This window comes from Phoca vitulina, unplaced genomic scaffold (assembly GCF_004348235.1).
Source record: "Phoca vitulina isolate PV1807 unplaced genomic scaffold, GSC_HSeal_1.0 scaffold20, whole genome shotgun sequence".
In the NCBI taxonomy this organism is placed as follows: Eukaryota; Metazoa; Chordata; class Mammalia; order Carnivora; family Phocidae; genus Phoca; species Phoca vitulina.
The window spans coordinates 22,184,704-22,202,367 of NW_022589723.1; the positions used below are offsets into that span (position 1 = coordinate 22,184,704).

At 38.7% G+C, this 17,664-nt stretch overlaps 2 protein-coding genes across 8 annotated transcripts in view; one reads left to right on the forward strand and one right to left on the reverse strand.

Moving 5' to 3' along the window:
• PIGBOS1 (PIGB opposite strand 1) overlaps positions 1–15,283 on the reverse strand; it is a 32,598-nt gene extending 17,315 nt beyond the window's left edge. Inside the window, exons 1-3 of one of the 7 annotated variants that reach the window (XM_032418113.1) lie at positions 15,186–15,273; positions 14,282–14,347; positions 13,712–13,977 (exon numbers count right to left, since the gene is read on the reverse strand). In XM_032418113.1, coding sequence (XP_032274004.1) covers positions 13,731–13,895 — 165 coding nt within the window. In that variant the 5' untranslated portion in view covers positions 13,896–13,977; positions 14,282–14,347; positions 15,186–15,273 and the 3' untranslated portion in view covers positions 13,712–13,730. The other 6 variants (XM_032418114.1, XM_032418112.1, XM_032418116.1 and 3 more) reach the window with 6 other exon arrangements.
• Positions 15,284–15,402: 119 nt separating this feature from the next.
• PIGB (phosphatidylinositol glycan anchor biosynthesis class B) overlaps positions 15,403–17,664 on the forward strand; it is a 38,404-nt gene continuing 36,142 nt past the window's right edge. The window contains exons 1-2 of the mRNA XM_032418108.1: positions 15,403–15,551; positions 17,416–17,551. Of these exons, the coding sequence (XP_032273999.1) occupies positions 15,419–15,551; positions 17,416–17,551 (269 nt within the window). The 5' untranslated portion in view covers positions 15,403–15,418. The remainder of the gene's footprint in view (positions 15,552–17,415; positions 17,552–17,664) is intronic.

Consider the following 17,664-nt stretch of genomic DNA (forward strand, 5'->3'; position numbering starts at 1 on the left):
CCAGGTTACCACTGAGGCAGCCAAATTTCTCCTCCAGAGGCCTCGGGGTATGGACAGTGGCCTTTGGGCTTGCTTCTGCGGGCTCCCAGGCGAAGCACGTCTGAACCAAATAATTCCACATCTAAGCAAAGCAAAAATGATTGAAACCCCTAATCCAGCTTCTCTTACCATCCGTTCCATCTCACTGATCTGTGTCTACTTCCACCACAAATTCCAGCTGTCCCAGGCCCACGTCCCCAACCCCATCATACTTCCAGTCTGCAGCTACTCACAGTTTACACTACAATACAATTAGCTTCTCAAATATGTGTCCAATTTACAAAATCGCATATAGGATAAGCCATATGAAATTGTGAAATGTTGAATATGCATCCAATCTAACGTTTATAGGGAAATATAACAGAATAATCTCAGAGTTAGAGATAACAGATTTCATCAGGGTGATAGTGTCAAGGGATGTTCCCCAGCTAAGAAAGGCCATCAGACTGTTGTTGGTGGAGGCTGACAAGAAAAGTAGCCCCATGTTCATGTGTAAGGGAACAGTCCTAGGAGTTACTGACCAACTAATAATTGGGGGCCAACAATGCAGCAACTATTAATGGCTGATATGATACTAGGAGAGTCTTCCCCTTCAATCTTCCTCACTCCTGCAGCCAAGCAGGGCTGTAACCAGAAGCTTACCAAGCAGATCAAAAAACAGACAATGGTAACGTGGCCCATTCATTATCCTTTCATTCATTGAATGAGTCCAATTTATGTACTAGAGATGGAATAGTGAACAAGGTAAATTGGTCCCTACCCTCAGTAGCTTGATAGGCCAACAAGTAAGCAGTTAATTCCAATGTGGTGAGATAAGATCCTCAATAAGGGAAGTAAGAGTATTATTGGAACACAAATAAGCGACACCAAGTCAAGACTTCCCAGAGAGAGTGATGTATAAATTAAGAAGGATGAATAAGGTAGGAGGATGAGGGAGAAGAGAATTCTAAGAAAAGAGAGCAGATGGGGCGCCTGGGTGGCTCAGTCGTTAAGCGTCTGCCTTTGGCTCAGGTCATGATCCCAGGGTCCTGGGATCGAGCCCAGCATCGAGCCCCGCATCGGGCTTCCTGCTCAGCGGGAAGCCTGCTTCTCCCTCTCCCACTCCCCCTGCTTGTGTTCCCTCTCTCACTCTCTGTCAAATAAATAAATAAAATCTTAAAAAAAATAAGAAAAGAAAAGAGAGCAGAGGAGAGACCTGGAGCCAAAAGAGAGCATCAGATATTAGAGCAACTGAAAGAAGTTCAGAAAAGCTGAAAAACTGAGTAGAAGGAATCAATCAGAGAAGAGACTGGAGGAATAGCAGAGGCTGGATTTTGAAGAACCCTGGAATGATTATAATTTATTGACCATTTACTATGAATTAGCAAATATGCTAAGAAGTTTGCATGTGTCCCCTCATATACTTCTCACAATTGCCCTCTGAAATAAGTACTATTCCTGTCTTTGTATTACAGATAAGAAAACTGAGCCTTAAAGCAATGAAGTAACCTGACCAAGATCATACAGCTGAAAGTGGCACAGGCAGGACTAGAATTGAGAACTCATTTTCTAAATGGCTATTAAGGTTAAGAATGGGTTTCAGAGAACAATTAGCATGCTGAAATCCAAGTAAGGAATAATAGTAATCTGGTTTAAGACCATGTCCATGAGGATGAAGATGAATAAACAGATTTGAGATATTTAGGAGAGTAAATCAAGAAGATGTGATTGTAGGTGGTGAGGGAGAGGGAGAAATCCATGAAAATGCCTGTTTCTGGTTTGGGCAACTAGGAACCATTGAGCATAAGGAAGAGAACCCTATTGCAACAGGGTAAAATAGGCCATAATGAACAAGTTTAGGACATTTTAACTTTGACACATCAGCACTGGGAGAACATACAAGTGAAACTGTTCAGTATGCAATTGAATAGGCTGATCTGAAGCACAGAAGACATGGACGGAAGCTATTGCCCAAGGGGTACTCAAAGACATGAAAGTCAATGAGCTAGTCTAGAAAATGTACAAAGAGGGCAAAGAGGGGGCTTGGTACAAAACCCAGAGGATCACTCAGTTAATGAAGTCTGAGAAAAGAGTGCCCAGAGAAGTAGGAAGAAAACAAAGAGAAAAAGTTATTACAGAAACTAAATATGTTGAATATATCTTGTATATCAATTCAAAATCCTCTCTACATCACTTCTTACTCTGGTGACAGAACTGATCACAGTATACCCTGGCTTCCCACCCTGGGGCTTTTCTGACACTGCAGGCTGCTGCTTGAAACACGTACAGTCCCAGCCCCAGTATCACTAATAGGGCGGAAATTGGAGGTATCAGTAAGAACTCATGATTTTTAATACATAGAACTAGATAGGAATCGAATTATATATACTGATATGCATGTATGTATGTACTTTCCAGCACTGTCTGCTAAGAGGTCCTAAAAGCAATTATATCACAGTAGCTATAAATACATTTAACACCCAGATTTTGATTTCTAAATACCCTTCTATAATAAAAGCAACAGGCACATGATTATATCTAAAATAGCTACAAAAAACAATTAGAGCTAATAAATAAGCAAAGATCAGGATACAGGATCAGTTGTATTTCTACACATTGGCAATGAGCAATCTGAAAAGGAAATTAAGGAAAAAACCCTATTTGAAATAGCATCAAAAAGAAAAAAATACTTAGGAATCAATTTAAGCAAGGAGGTACAGGGCTTATACACTGAAAACTACAAGACACTACTGAAAGAAATTAAAGAAGACTTAATAAATGAAAAGATATTCCATGTTCATCTTTACGTAATATTATAAAGATAGCAATACGTCCCAAAGCAATCTACAGATTCAACACAATCCTTACCAAAATCAACATACCAACATTTTTTGCAGGAGTGAAAAAGTTGATCCCAAAATTCATATGTAATTGCAAAGCACCTTGAATAGCCAAAACAATCTTGAAAAAAAAAAAAAGAACAAGTTTGATAGACTCACTTCCTGATTTCAAAGAAAGTTAATACAAAGCTGCAGTAATCAAAATAGTGTGGTATTGACATAAGAATAAACATATATTTGAATGGAATGGACATGACAGTCCAGAAATGAACTCATAAATCTGTGGTCAATTGATTTTCAACAAGAATGCCAAAACTATTCAATGAGGCAAGAACAGTCTCTTCAATAAATAGTCCTGGGAGAACAGGTTATTCACATGCAAAAGAATAAAGTTGGACCCTTATCTCACACCATATATAAAAATTAACTGAAAACACATCAAAGACCAAAATTATAACAGCTAAAACTATAAGACCTATAGAAGAAAACAGGCACAAATCTTCACTACCTTGGATTTGGCAATGGTTTCTTAGATTTGATACCAAAAGTATAAAAATGATTAGGTTAATTATACTTTATCAAAATTTTAAGATCTTGTTTATCAAAGGACACAATCAAGAGAGTGAAAACACAACACGCAGAATAAGAGAAAATATTTGCAAATTATATATCTGATAAGAATATAGTATCAATATAACTGAGTTCTTACAATTAAAAAGACAGCTCAATTAAAAAGAGGGCAAAGGACTTGAATAGGTATTTCTCCAAAGAAGATATAAAAATGGTCAGTAAGCACATGAAAAGATGTTTAATGTCATTAGCCATTAGGGAAATGCAAATCAAAACCATAATTACTCTTTCACATCTATTAGGTTGGCCATAACTTTTTTCAAAAACAAAAGAAAAATTACAACTGTTAAGTGAGGATATGGAGAAATTGAAACCCTATACATTGCTGGTGGAAATGTAAAATGATGTTGTCACTTTGGAAAGCAGTTTAGCAGTTCTTCAAAATGTTAAACAGAATGACCATATGATCCAGCAAGTCCAGTGTGATCTTGGATTAGTTCCCAGACCAGAAAAAAAAAAAAATTGTCTATTGATCTAAAGGACATTAATAGGACTTGGTAGAATTTGGATAAAATCTGAGATTAGATAATATTGTATCAATCTTAATTTCCTGATCTTGATCATTATGTTGTAATTAAGAAAGACAATATCCTGGTTTTTAGGAATTACACACTGAAATATGTAGTAGTAAAAGGGCATCATGTGGGCAACTTACTCTCAAAGGGTTTAGAAAAACAATAACGTGGTATGTTCATGTATAAATACACATATATGAAGAGAGATTAAAGCAAATGTAGTATAAAATGTTGACATTTGTGGAATTGGGGTAAAAAGAGTACAAAATTTTTTGTACTCTTTTTGCACCTTTTCTCCAAGTGTGAAATTATTTCACAATAGTTTTTTAAAAAAAACTTTTGGAAGTCTCTTTAGGAAATCCACTGGATCAAGTCTAGTGGCCCACTTAAAAATCTATCATTTTCTTGGCTTTATATCTCACTTTTTTACTCCCACTATCTGCTCTGCTGATTTTAGAGTTAGAATGGATTTGTGATGAGACTGGAAAAACCACCACCTGATTGTTACATGGAATGGAAGGCCCTGATGATATTCCTTTCACTGAGGCACTGGTGAGGAGGCCACTGACATCTTTGAAAAGCTCAGTGGTGGTTGCCCTTTATAGGTTGAGATTGACAGTTGAAAATGCTGCTGCAACATGTCTCTCTAGCATCAACTAGAAATAAAAGAATCCCCACTCACTAAAGCTACAGGCATTCCATGTCCCTACTTGTCCCAGGCCTTGCTAAAGCCTACAGGTAAATGCACTCCACACACAGGGTGCCTCTGGATCACTTGGCTCTAGTGGCCAGAGGGGCTAGCTCTGGTGGCCAAAAGGGCTTGTGTTCCTGGGCACCACAGGATTGTAACAACTGGAAAGACATTTCAGGGCAGGCTACTATACCAAGGGCACTTCACAGACTGCCAACTGAAACACACCCCAGTCTGCCTATGAATAAGGTCCATTTACTTGTTCTGTAGCTTTAACCTGATGGACAGACTTTAAGTTTGTCAGATATCTGCAGACTACAGAGGCACAACTAGGCATGTAGCCATCTTTGGGAAACACCATCTTTGCACCCTCCTTGGCCTCATCACAGCTTACTGGTACCTCCCAGAAAGTAGTTTTCATTCATCTTAAGTTCCAATTCTTACAACTCTTACCCAGAGGATACCTCCAGATCTCCTGGTCTAGAGGTCAGCGGGGTCTATAATTGTGTGCCCAAAGGACTATATATATTTACATAAGTTAAAAACTGCTGTCTAAGGATCTGGCTTCCAATTAGCCTGAACCCAGGTACTGACTGAGATCACAGGCCTCAGCACACCATCAACAGTTGGGATCCACAAGAACAAATCAGTTTACTCAGACAATCACAAACATTTCAAAGACAAATAAGAGCTAGGGCAAGGTTGAACAATAAGGTTCATCTCCTACATAAGACCAGTCCTTCAAGACTGGGAGACATAGCTGTTTTGCATTATACTTAGAAACAAACATGGAAAGCCAAGGAAAATGAGGAGACAGAAAAATAATTAAAAAAAAAAAAAGGGGGGGGGGGCGCCTGGGTGGCTCAGTCGTTAAAGCGTCTGCCTTCGGCTCAGGTCATGATCCCAGGGTCCTGGGATCAAGCCCCACATCGGGCTCCCTGCTCAGCGGGAAGCCTGCTTCTTCCTCTCCCATTCCCCCTGCTTGTGTTCCCTCTCTCGTTGTGTCTCTCTCTGTCAAATAAATAAATAAAATCTTTAGAAAAAAAAAAAAAAAAGAACAAGACAAAACCTCAGAAAAAGACCTTAATGAGATGCAAAAAAGTAATCTACCTGTTGAGTTCAAAGTAATGGGCATAAAGATGCTCCCCAAACTCAGGACAAGAATGGATGAATACAGTGAGAACTTCAATAAAGAGATAAAAAATACAAGAAAGAACTAAACAAAAATCACAGAGCTGAAGAACATAACGGAACTGAAAAATACACAATAGGCATTCAACAGCAGGCTAGATGAAGCAGAAAAATGGATCAATAACCAGGAAGACAGGGCAGTGGAACTCACTCAAACAGAGCAGCAAAAAGAGAAAAAAAATTTAAAAAGTGAAAATAGCTTAAGAGACTTATAGAACATCATCAAGGAGATTAACATTAGTAGTGTAGGGGTCCCAAAAGGGGAAGAGAGAAAAAGGGCAGGAAATTTATTTGAAGAAAATTATGGCTAAAAATTTCCCTAACCTGGGGAAGGAGACAGACATCCCGAAGCATGGAGCACTCCAAACTAGATAAATCCAAGGGATCCACATCAAGACACATTATAATTAAAATGTCAAAAGTACAGAGCACCTGGGTGGCTCAGTTGGTTAAGCATCTGCCTTCGGCTCAGGTCATGATCCCAGGGTCCTGGGATCCAGCCCCACGTTGGGCTCCCTACTCAGCAAGGAGGCTGCTTCTCCCTCTTCCTCTGCTGCTCTCCTTACTTGTTCTCTCTCTCTCTCTCTCTCTGACAAATAAATAAATAAAATCTTTAAAAAATAAAATAAAACAAAATGTCAAAATTTAAGAGAGAATCTTAAAAGCACCAAGAGAAAAACAACATCTTTTATACAACAGAACTCCTTAAGACTACTGGCAGATTTTTCAGCAGAAACTTTGCAGGCCAGAAGAGAGGGGAATAATATATTCAAAGTGCTGAAGAAAAAAACCTTCCAACCAAGAATACCCTACCCAGCAAAGCTATCATTCGAAACTGAAGGAGATTATCTCTCCTTTTCCCTATACAAGCAAAAGCTAAAGGAGTTTGGGCGCCTGGGTGGCTCAGTTGGTTAAGCGACTGCCTTCGGCTCAGGTCATGATCCTGGAGTCCCGGGATCGAGTCCCGCATCGGGCTCCCTGCTCGGCAGGGAGTCTGCTTCTCCCTCTGACCCTCCCCCCTCTCATGTGCTGTCTCTCTCATTCTCTCTCTCTCAAATAAATAAATAAAATCTTTAAAAAAAAAAAAAAAAAAAAAAAAGCTAAAGGAGTTCAACACCACTCACCCAGCTTTACAAGAAATGTTAAAGGGACTTTTTTTTTGTTGTTTATTATGTTATGTTAATCACCATACATTACATCATTAGTTTTTGATGTAGTGTTCCATGATTCATTGTTTGTGTATAACACCTAGTGCTCCATGCAGTATGTGCCCTCTTTAATACCCATCACCAGGCTAACCCATCCTCCTGTCCCCGTCCCCTCTAGAACCCTCAGTTTGTTTCTCAGAGTCCATAGTCTCTCATGGTTCATCTCCCCCTCTGATTTCCCCCCCTTCATTCTTCCCTTCCTGCTATCTTCTTCTTTTGCAAATGACATATCAGATAAAGGGCTAGTATCCAAAATCTATAAAGAACTTCTCAAACTCAACACCCAAAGAACAAATGATCCAATCAAGAAATGGGCAGAAGACATGAACAGACATTTTTCCAAAGAAGACATCCAAATGGCCAACAGACACATGAAAAAGTGCTCAACATCGCTCGGTATCAGGGAAATCCACATCAAAACCTCAATGAGATACCACCTCACACCAGTCAGAATGGCTAAAATTAACAAGTCCAGAAACGACAGATGTTGGCCAGGATGCAGAGAAAGGGGAACCCTCCTACACTGTTGGTGGGAATGCAAGCTGGTGCAGCCACTCTGGAAAACAGTATGGAGGTTCCTCAAAAAGTTGAAAATAGAGCTACCATACGATCCAGCAATTGCACTATTGGGTATTTACCCCAAAGATACAAATGTAGGGATTCGAAGGAGTACGTGCACCCCAATGTTTATAGCAGCAATGTCCACAATAGCCAAACTATGGAAAGAGCCAAGATGTCCTTCGACAGATGAATGGATAAAGAAGATGTGGTATATATATACAATGGGATATTATGCAGCCATCAAAAGGAATGAGATCTTGCCATTTGCAACAACGTGGATGGAACTGGAGGGTATTATGCTGAGCGAAATAAGTCAATCAGAGAAAGACATGTATCATATAACCCCACTGATATGAGGAATTCTTAATCTCAGGAAATGAACTGAGAGTTGCTGGAGTGGTGGGGGATGGGAGGGATGGGGTGGCTGGGTGATAGACATTGGGGAGGGTATATGCTAGGGTGAGTGCTGTGAATTGTGTTAGACTGTTGAATCACAGACCTGTACCTCTAAAACAAATAATATATTATATGTTAAATAAAATAAAATAAAATAAAAAAATAAAGGGACTTCTTTAAGCAGAAAAGAAAATACACTAATAACAAAATATAAAAGTAAAAATCTCACTGGTGAAGGCAAATATATAGTAAAGGTAGGAGAATAACCACTTACAAAGCTAGTATTAAGGTTAAAAGACAAAAGTAGCAAACAGAACTATAATAATTAGTTAACAAATACACAAAATAAAAAGATGTAAAATATGACATCAAAAACAAAACATGGTGGGGGAATAAAAATGTAGAGGATTTAGAATGTGTCAAAAATTTAAGTTGCTACTGACTTAAAATATGCTGTTATATACACAAGCAGTTATATATGAACTTCATGGTAACCACAAAGGAAAAACCTATTGTAGATACACAAAAAATAATGAGAAAAAAACTATACATAACACTAAAGAAAGTCATCAAACCACACAGAAAAGAGCAAGAGAAGAAGAAAGGAACAGACAGGAAGTACAAAAACAGCTGGAAAACAATTAAAATGGAAATAAGTACATACCTACCAATAATTACTTTAAATGTAAATGGACTAAATTCTCCAATCAAAAGACACAGAGCAGCTGAATGGATAAAAAACAAGACTCATCTATATACTGCCTAAAAGATACTCTCTTCAGAAGTAAGGACACACACAAACTGAAAGGGAAAAGATGAAAACAAATATTCCATGTAAATGAAAATGAAGAGAAAACTGGTATAGCTATACTTATATCAGACAAAACAGACTTTAAAACAGACTATAAAAGACAAAGAAGGGCATTACATAATGAAAAAGCAGTCAAACAAGAGGATATAAAAATTATATTTATGCATCCAACATAGGAGTACCTATATATAAAGCAAATATTAACAGACATCAAGGGAGAAATTGTCTGCAATACAATAATAGTAGTGGATTTTAACACCCGACTTACCTCAATGGATAGATCATCCAGACAGAAAATCAATAAGGAAACACTGGCTTTAAACAACACATTAGATCAAATGGACTTAATAGAAAAATACAGAACATTCAATCCAAAAGCAGCAGAATACACATGCTTCTCAAGTGCACATGAAACATTCTCCAGGACAGATCACATGTTAGGCCACAAAACAAGTCTCACTAGATTTAAGAAGACTGAAATCATATCAAGCATCTTTTCTGATCACAGTGGCATGAAACTAAAAATCAATTACAAGAAAAAAACTGAAAAAAATCACAAATATGTAGATTAAACAACATGCTACTGAACAATCAATGGGTCAACAAAGAAAGAGGAAATCAGAAAATACCTTGAGACAAATGAAAATGTAAATATAACAATTCATGGGATGCAGCAAAAGATGTTCTAGTAGGGAAGTTCATAGTGATACATGCCTACCTCAAGAAACAAGGAAAATCTCAAACTAACTTTACATCTAAAAGAACTAGAAAAAGAATAAATAAATCCCAAAGTTAGTAGAAAGAAGGAAATAAGAAAGATCATAGAAATAAATAAAATAGAAACTAAAAATAAAATTTAAAAATCAATGAAACTGGTTCTTTGGAAGGGTAAACAAAATTGACAAACCTTTAACTAGACTCACCAAAAAGAGAAGACTCAAATAAGTAAAATTAGAAATGAAAGAGAAGTTATAATTGATATCACAGAAATACAAAGGATCATGAGAGACTTCTATGAACAATTATATGCCAACGAACTGGACAACACTGAAAAATGGATAAATTCTTAGAAACACACAATCTTCCAATACTGACTCATGAAGAAATAGAAAATTGGAATAGACAAATTACAAGTAAGGAAATTGAATCAGTAATCACAAGCCTCCCTACAAACAAAACCCCAGGACCAGATGGCTTCACTGGTGAATTCTACAAAATATTCCAAGATTTAATACCTATTTTCTCAAACTTTTCCCAAAAAACTGAAGAGGAGGGAATGCTTCCAATCTCATTTTACAAGGCCAGCATTACCCTAATACCAAAACCAGATAAGGATGCCACACAAAAAAGAAAATTACAGGCCAATATCCCTGATGAATACAGATACAAAAATTCTCAATAAAATAGTAGCAAAACAAATTCAACAATACATTAAAAGGATCCTACACTATGATCATTGACCTTATAGAAAGAACCCTGGCTTAGGCTATTGTAACAGATTACTATAAAATGGGTGGCTTAAACAACAAATATTTATTTCCCACAATTCTGAAGGCTGAGGAGTCCAAATTCAAGGTGCTGGTGGATTTGGTGCCTGGTGAGAAGGCCCTTTTCCAGTTTGTACCTTCTTGCTATATCCTAACATGGTGAAGAGGATGATCATCTCTCCTTTATCTCCTCTTAGGAGGGCACTAATCCCATTCATGAAGCCTCCACCCTCATGTCTTAATTACCTCCCAAAGGCCCACCTCCAAATACCATCACACTGGGGATTAGGGGTTCAACATATGAATTTTACCAGGGGTTTTGGGGGGGGGGGTCACATTCAGTCCCTACCAAATCCTTATTTTAGAAAGAACAAACTGAAAGCCACTGAGTCTGCTTTCCCCGACTAAGTAAATTAGAAGCAATTTAGGCAAAGAATTGCAGACATTAATGCCACCTTTAAGGATTTGAAGGAGGGACACCTGGGTGGCTCAGTTGGCTAAGCGTCTGCCTTCGGCTCAGGTCATGATCCCAGGGTCCTGGGATCGAGTCTCACGTCGGGCTCCTTGCTCAGCAGGGAGCCTGCTTCTCCCTCTGCCTACCTCTCTCTCTGACAAATAAAAATAAAAATCTTTATAAAAAACAAAACAAAGATTTGAAGGATGTGGGCAGAGGGTCTCTATACCCCCATTCAATTCATCTCTATGGGCCTTACAAAAATTAGATGGAAAAAGTTCTAGAGATGGATGGATGGTGATGGTTACACAACAATGTGAATGTACTTAATGCCACTGAATTCTACACTTAAAAACTGTAAAAATAACGTATTTCATGCTATGTATTTTTTTTTACCACACACAAAAAACAAACTAGATGGATTATGGCAGAAAACAATGGACTATCTTAATTGCAGCTATTCTGGATAGAGTTATCCTTTTTCTTTTTTTATTTTTTAAAGATCTTATTTATTTGTCAGAGAGAGAGCCCAAGCAGGGGGAGCGGCACGCAGAGGGAGAGGGAGAAGCAGGCTCCCTACTGAGCAGGGAGTCCCATGCAGGACTTGATCCCAGGACCCTGGGATCACGACCCGAGCCAAGGGCAGATGCTTAGCTGACTGAACCACTCAGGCATCCCTCCTTTAAGACAGCTTTATTGAGATCTAATTCTCACACAGTAAAGTCCACTACTTTTAAGTGTACAATTCAGGGATCATCAGGGATATTGGCCTGTTACTTTCTTTTTTTGTGGCATCCTTATCTGGTTTTGGTATTAGGGTAATGCCGGCCTTGTAAAATGAGTTTGAAAGTGTACAATTCAATACTAAAAATTATATTGACAAAGTTGTCGCTGACCACCACTATCTAGTTCCAAAACATTTTCATCACCTTAAAAAGAAACCCTATATCCTGGCAGCCACTAATCTTTCTCTGCATTTGCCTCTTCTAGCCATGTCATATGAATGAAATTACAACATATGGCTTCTTATGTCCAGCTTCTTTCATGTTTTCAACGTTTATTAATGTTGTAAATGTCACTATTTCATTAATTATGGCTGAGTAATATTCTGTTGTGTGCTACAATTTGTTATGCATTGATAGACATTTGTGTTATTTCCACTTTTTTAGCTATTATAATAATGATGCTTTGAACAATCATGTACAAATTTGTGTGTGGACGTTTTCACTTCCCTTGGATATCTACCTAGAAGTAGAATTATTGGGTCATACGGTAACACTGTTTAACTTTTTGAGTAACTGCCGAACTGTTGCACAGCAACTGCAATTTTACATCCCACCAGCAGCCTATCAGGTTTTCAATTTTTCCCCATCCTTGCTGACACTTGTTATTTTCCATCTTTTTGTTTGTAGTCATCTAAGTTTGTGAAGTGGTAGCTCATTGTGACCTTGATATAAATGGCTGCAATATTTTTATTAGAAAAAAAATTAACTCATTCTCTGCCACTTGGTATGTAAATACTAAACTGACCAATGCATCATTCTCAAAAGGAGGATCAAAAGCAGTTCACTTTAAATTGATGTTAGATAGGATTATCATTCCTTGGATACAACAGGATCATATATTCCTGCTCATTATCATGTGACTTGACTCTGCACCCTGTACAAAGTCTGTGTCCCTGCCCTTGACTTTGGGCTTGACCATGTGACATGCTCTAAACCAACAGAATATGAGAAGATTTGACATTTGCCACAAATGAGCAGAAGCTTACAATTCCAAGTTTCCTCTCTGTCTCAATCCTATATTGTCATATCCCAGAAAGGAGATTCTCCTTGAGCCTGGGTCCCACAATGAGAAGACTCATACAACACAACCCCAGTCTAGCTGTGTAATTCAAGCAAAGCTAAGCCTGTCACATGGTAAACACTTGGTATATGAACTAAAACTTTTTATGTGCATAGAAGAAAAAGTCTCAAAGGCTTACACTAAACTGTTGAAGGTGCTGATTAAATCAATGTATACAGTAATTTTCACCTTTCAGTTTGTTCATTTCCGTACCGTTTGAATTTTTTAATGTACATGCACTATTTTCGTAATATTTTTTCACTCCCTTTTTTAAAAATTACCCATGCTGGCCTCCATTGAACACAGACAGCTTAGATTAAGCGATAATAAATTTACTTTTCAAGAAAAAGAAATCAATAATAAAAATGAGTTGATTTAAATGAAGCATCTTGTACATGTGATTACATTGATAGCTCTCAGTGAAAATATAAGCTTAAGATTATTAGAATAAGTAATTATCGGTTCCTACCAATTTCAAAAAAACATTGTAACTACATGAAAAATAGCTTTGTAACTAATTAATTCCACCCTTTGCACCATTATTAATGCAAATTTTCTTAGGTTAAACAAACAGATCTGTGTCATATTTGCTATCCTATATAATACCATCTATCTTAACTAAAACCTCAATTTGATCTGAGCTACCCCCATTCTCAATTTACTCCTTCATTCTGCCTGGGGCTGAAAGACTGCTCATGTATATTAAATCGGCTAACTGTAGGCTACTTGAGGGGCAATCTGCCTGAGGTGGTTAACTTGATCCACTTCATCTATAACCAGTACTATAAACACCATTCCCAGCTATTTTATAAATAGAGTCTTGTCATCCCTTGATCCTGTATATGCTGCATTTCCAGAAAAATAAACGTCAACTGGGAAACAAAATATTCTTTAAGACATTCATTTTAGTTTAAAAAATGACAAATAAAATTAAACATTAAAATTGACAGTGCTTGTTTTAAAATCATTACCTATGATTTATTTGTGTTTAAAATATACTTGAGAAGTTTTTACTAGATTATTTATAGTCAATGTATAATTTCAATAGAACTTTAAACAATTACATTTCGACTCCATGTAGTATTAACTTTTCTTCTCTTCTGATTCTTGTGCCAATTTCAACTTTTCTTTTAATTCCATCTGATCTCGGTAGTACTGTTCAAATACTGGTTGATAAATATACATCCCTCCAGCAATTCCGAGAATGCTAGCAAAAAGCAGTTGTGGAAGAGTCAATCTCCCAAACATTTTTCAACAAATGCTATACAGTGCTTTTGCCACACCGTGGTTTTGAAAAATTACAGTCCACATCCAGGAAATATCTTCAGATCTGTGTACAAAGAAAATGGAAAGCAAAGCAATAACTTAGCACAACATCCTTTTAAAAGATTCCAGGTCACTACTTTGTTCCAGAGTGAATAGTATTTTCATCATAATATGTAAATATCACTTGATTTAACTAAAATAGGAATATAAATATACAGGGAATATGACAAATGAGGATTAGGGGATGGTGTAAGACAAAGCTAAATCCTATTATAGAACTTTCTCAATGGTTTTAAATAAACAATTCTTAAAATGGCAAAAGTGGGGGAGAGGCTGGTAAGAGAAATCCTCTTTACACCTTTACATACCATCATAAAACTAATCACTAAAAGAAACAGCTCCCCCAAAAAGTTGAAAGTGATTGCCAATCCAATCTGGAAGTAGAAGAAAGAGAATTGTTACTTTTCATTATTAGCCCTTTTTTACTATTTCATGTTTTTTGGCAATATGCATAATTAAAAACAATTTTTAAAGCAGGCTAAAAGATTTTATGAGTTCCCTTTGATGCTTTAGAAGGTACAAGTAGACATCAAACACATGAAATAACTTGCCATCCATTTATTTTATTTTATTATGTTATGTTTATCACCATACATTTTTTATAATATAAAGGAGATTTGACTGATTTACTTTTAACAACTGAGGAGTAAAGACTCCAGTATTTCTCAGAAAGTTATATTTGGGAACACCATAGTCTCTGGAGAAAACAGATGTTTATGAAAGAGGAAAGCAGAGTAACGGATTTACATATTTTTTATAACAGTCTTTCACCGTCTCCTAGACCGGCCCCCGAGGTTACAGAAATCATTAGCGGCAGAACCGATACTAGAAACTGGATTGTCCTTAACATCGCTAAAATGTAATTTAAACTAATATGGGAAAGAAATGCCTGTTTGCTCTTGGACGGTTAACTAGATAAATGACAGCTTACCAAGAATGCTATGGTTCACCGCCCGCTGAGGAAGGAAGGGAGGGAATCGTAATTATCATTACTATTATCATTACCACTTAAACACCTCCGACCGTTCGGCGGTCGCTCCGCGTCGCTGACCCCGCCTCTCGTCTGCCCTAGCCTAGGGGAGCTCCGGCTCCTTCCAGCAGTCTCCGGAAGAGAAAACAGGGCGCAGAGACCACGAAGCCAAAGGGAGACAGCAACCTCACGAGAAGGATAAGCCAAAGAAAAAGCGCAAGCGAGCTCGCGACAAAGCTTACCAAGCTTACCCGTGCCAAACAGACCTGCAGCACTCGGCGGCACACACAAACTTCGGGGGTCGCCGTGAGGGAGCTGCCTTTTCCCAGCTACCTCCGCGCCTGCGTGTGACGGCTGCTGCAGAGGCCAAACTTAGGGAGCGGAAGAGAAACGCGCGTTCCTCCAACTGCGGTCTCCCTCATCGCGGGGACTGAGGTGTCAGGGGATCCTCAGCAGACCTCGAAGTAGGTGCAGGATGAAGCAAGAGAGCGACGATGGCCGACTTTTTTTCCGCGGTCTCCAGAACCGCTCCCCTGAGAAGATGAAGCTGCGAAAGAGAAAGTCAACTTTGTACCTCAGTCCCCGGAAGAGCACCGAGCGCCGCGGAGGTGAGCGGGTGGGGTGCGGGAGCCGAGCTCCCAGGCGGTGGCGGCGGGAAGCCGCGGACCCTGAGCTAGGGCTCCATCTGCTGGGCGGGGTTGCCACGAAATCGTAGTGCACTGGAGCCCGGATTCTCCATTCCTGCCGCTTGCGTGGCACTTTGTTCTGCATCAGTTAGTTCTGCCGCGGCCGTGCGGAGCGAGTTGACATGACGTAGCCATCCGCATTTTAGAAAGCGGACACCCGCGGTGGGAGTTACCTAAGGTTTCGCAGCTACGGAGGGTCTGATTCCTGGGGTTGAACCAGGTCTGACTCCCAGCCCATTTATTTTTCCCACCCCCCACCCCCGCCTTCTCTTTGGTCCGGTGTGATGATGACAGGAGCAAAATCACCCCAGTAAGTGGGCTTTTGATCTGTCAGACGGGGGTATTTAATATAAAGATGGACTTCTCATTCATTCAATAAATATTTTGCGCCTTATATGTGCGGAGCACTGTGTAAGCGGCATGAAAAGAATGCTGAGTTTCCCTGTGGAAACCTGAGACCGAGAAAGGGGAGAATCATTTTGCTAAATGAAGGAGGATTGTGACGGGGGAAAGGGAGTTGTAGATGGGCCCGAGTTCTCTCGTTCTTTTCCCCTAACCCTTCCGTTGTTAGAAGTTGGATCCCTCAGGGTAAAGGTTAGTAACGATGGTAAATTACCATACGTGTCACAGATATATAGTTGAACTTTTAGGTATATCTTGATCAAGATCACTTGTTCAGGGGCCAGCTCTGAGTACTGTTTATTCTGCACCAGTCCACAGAGTAAAGGGTTTTCTTTCAGCAGATATAGTTCGGTCGGGGTGTTTCTTTAAGTGCTTCTGAAAGATGAGATGGGGCGTGTGTGTTGTGTTGAATGTACCAGTTGTCTGAAAAATATTTAAATGTGTTCCTGGAGAATAAGGAGGGAGAGTGGCAGGAACCTAGAACTATAGCAAAAGGCTCAAAATGGATTAGAATGCAAACACAAATACTCAGGAGGCCAAACAGGGGTCTGAATAAATTAAAGCACTTTCTATTAAAGAACCAGCCAGTTGTTGCCAGTTGAGCTTTGTTGTCAGATCTTAGTTGTGAAATGCTGTAATACAGATTTTAATATAAAGTCGTATTTTTAAATGTTGACAACTAAATTCACATTAAAAAAAACAACAACTCTGTATTCAGCTTGCAGGCTCTCCAGTTGTGGCGAAGAGCAGGGCTATGGAGGCAGCAGATAGACCTGGTTTTGAATCCCGTTTAGTAATTGCAGCCTTTTTGACTTTGGACAAGGCAGTTTAACTTCTTCGTCTCAACTTCCTCATATGTGAATGGGGCCAATACCTACCGTTTAGCATGATGTGGAGGATTAAATGAGATGAGGCATGTGAAGGAATGAACTCAGTGCCTTGCACAGAGTAAGCATCGATAAGGGCTATTTAAAAACATGCAGAGGACCATTTGATATATATAGAAGAGTTGATCCTAAGTTAGTAATTTGTTAGCTGATTTCTTTCATTAGCTACCCATATAGGATATCACCTAATTAGCCTAAGGCCTTAGTTAACTGTATCTCTTTTTCAGTGATATCTTACTATTCTCCTTATACAATTAATTGCAGAAAGATTGGTTAAATGAAAGGAGTGGTGATTTCCCAATGGTGAGGCTCCGGCCCTCATATAACTGTCAACCCAGGTCTGCTTTGAGAGTAGCGTGGCTGGGCCAGAGTTCTCTACTGTGCCTTCACAGAGTCTGAGCAAGGCGCCAACCAGAGCAGCAGATTTTAGTTCTGCAAGTGGAACTTGCCTGACTTTTGTACCACAATTACTTGTTTTGTTTTGTTTTCTTTTTCAGATCTTCTTGGTGAAAACATTTATCTGGTCTTGTTTACCATAGCATTACGAATATGTAACTGTTTTTTAGTCCAGACAAGTTTTGTTCCAGATGAATATTGGCAGTCTCTTGAAGTTGCACATCACATGGTTTTCAAATATCCTTTGTAGTTTCTTTTCCAGACTAGAAATGTATATTCATCTTAGAAATTGTGCCAGCTTCTATTATATATTTTCAATCAATTTTCCATATATTCTCTAAGTAATTTTA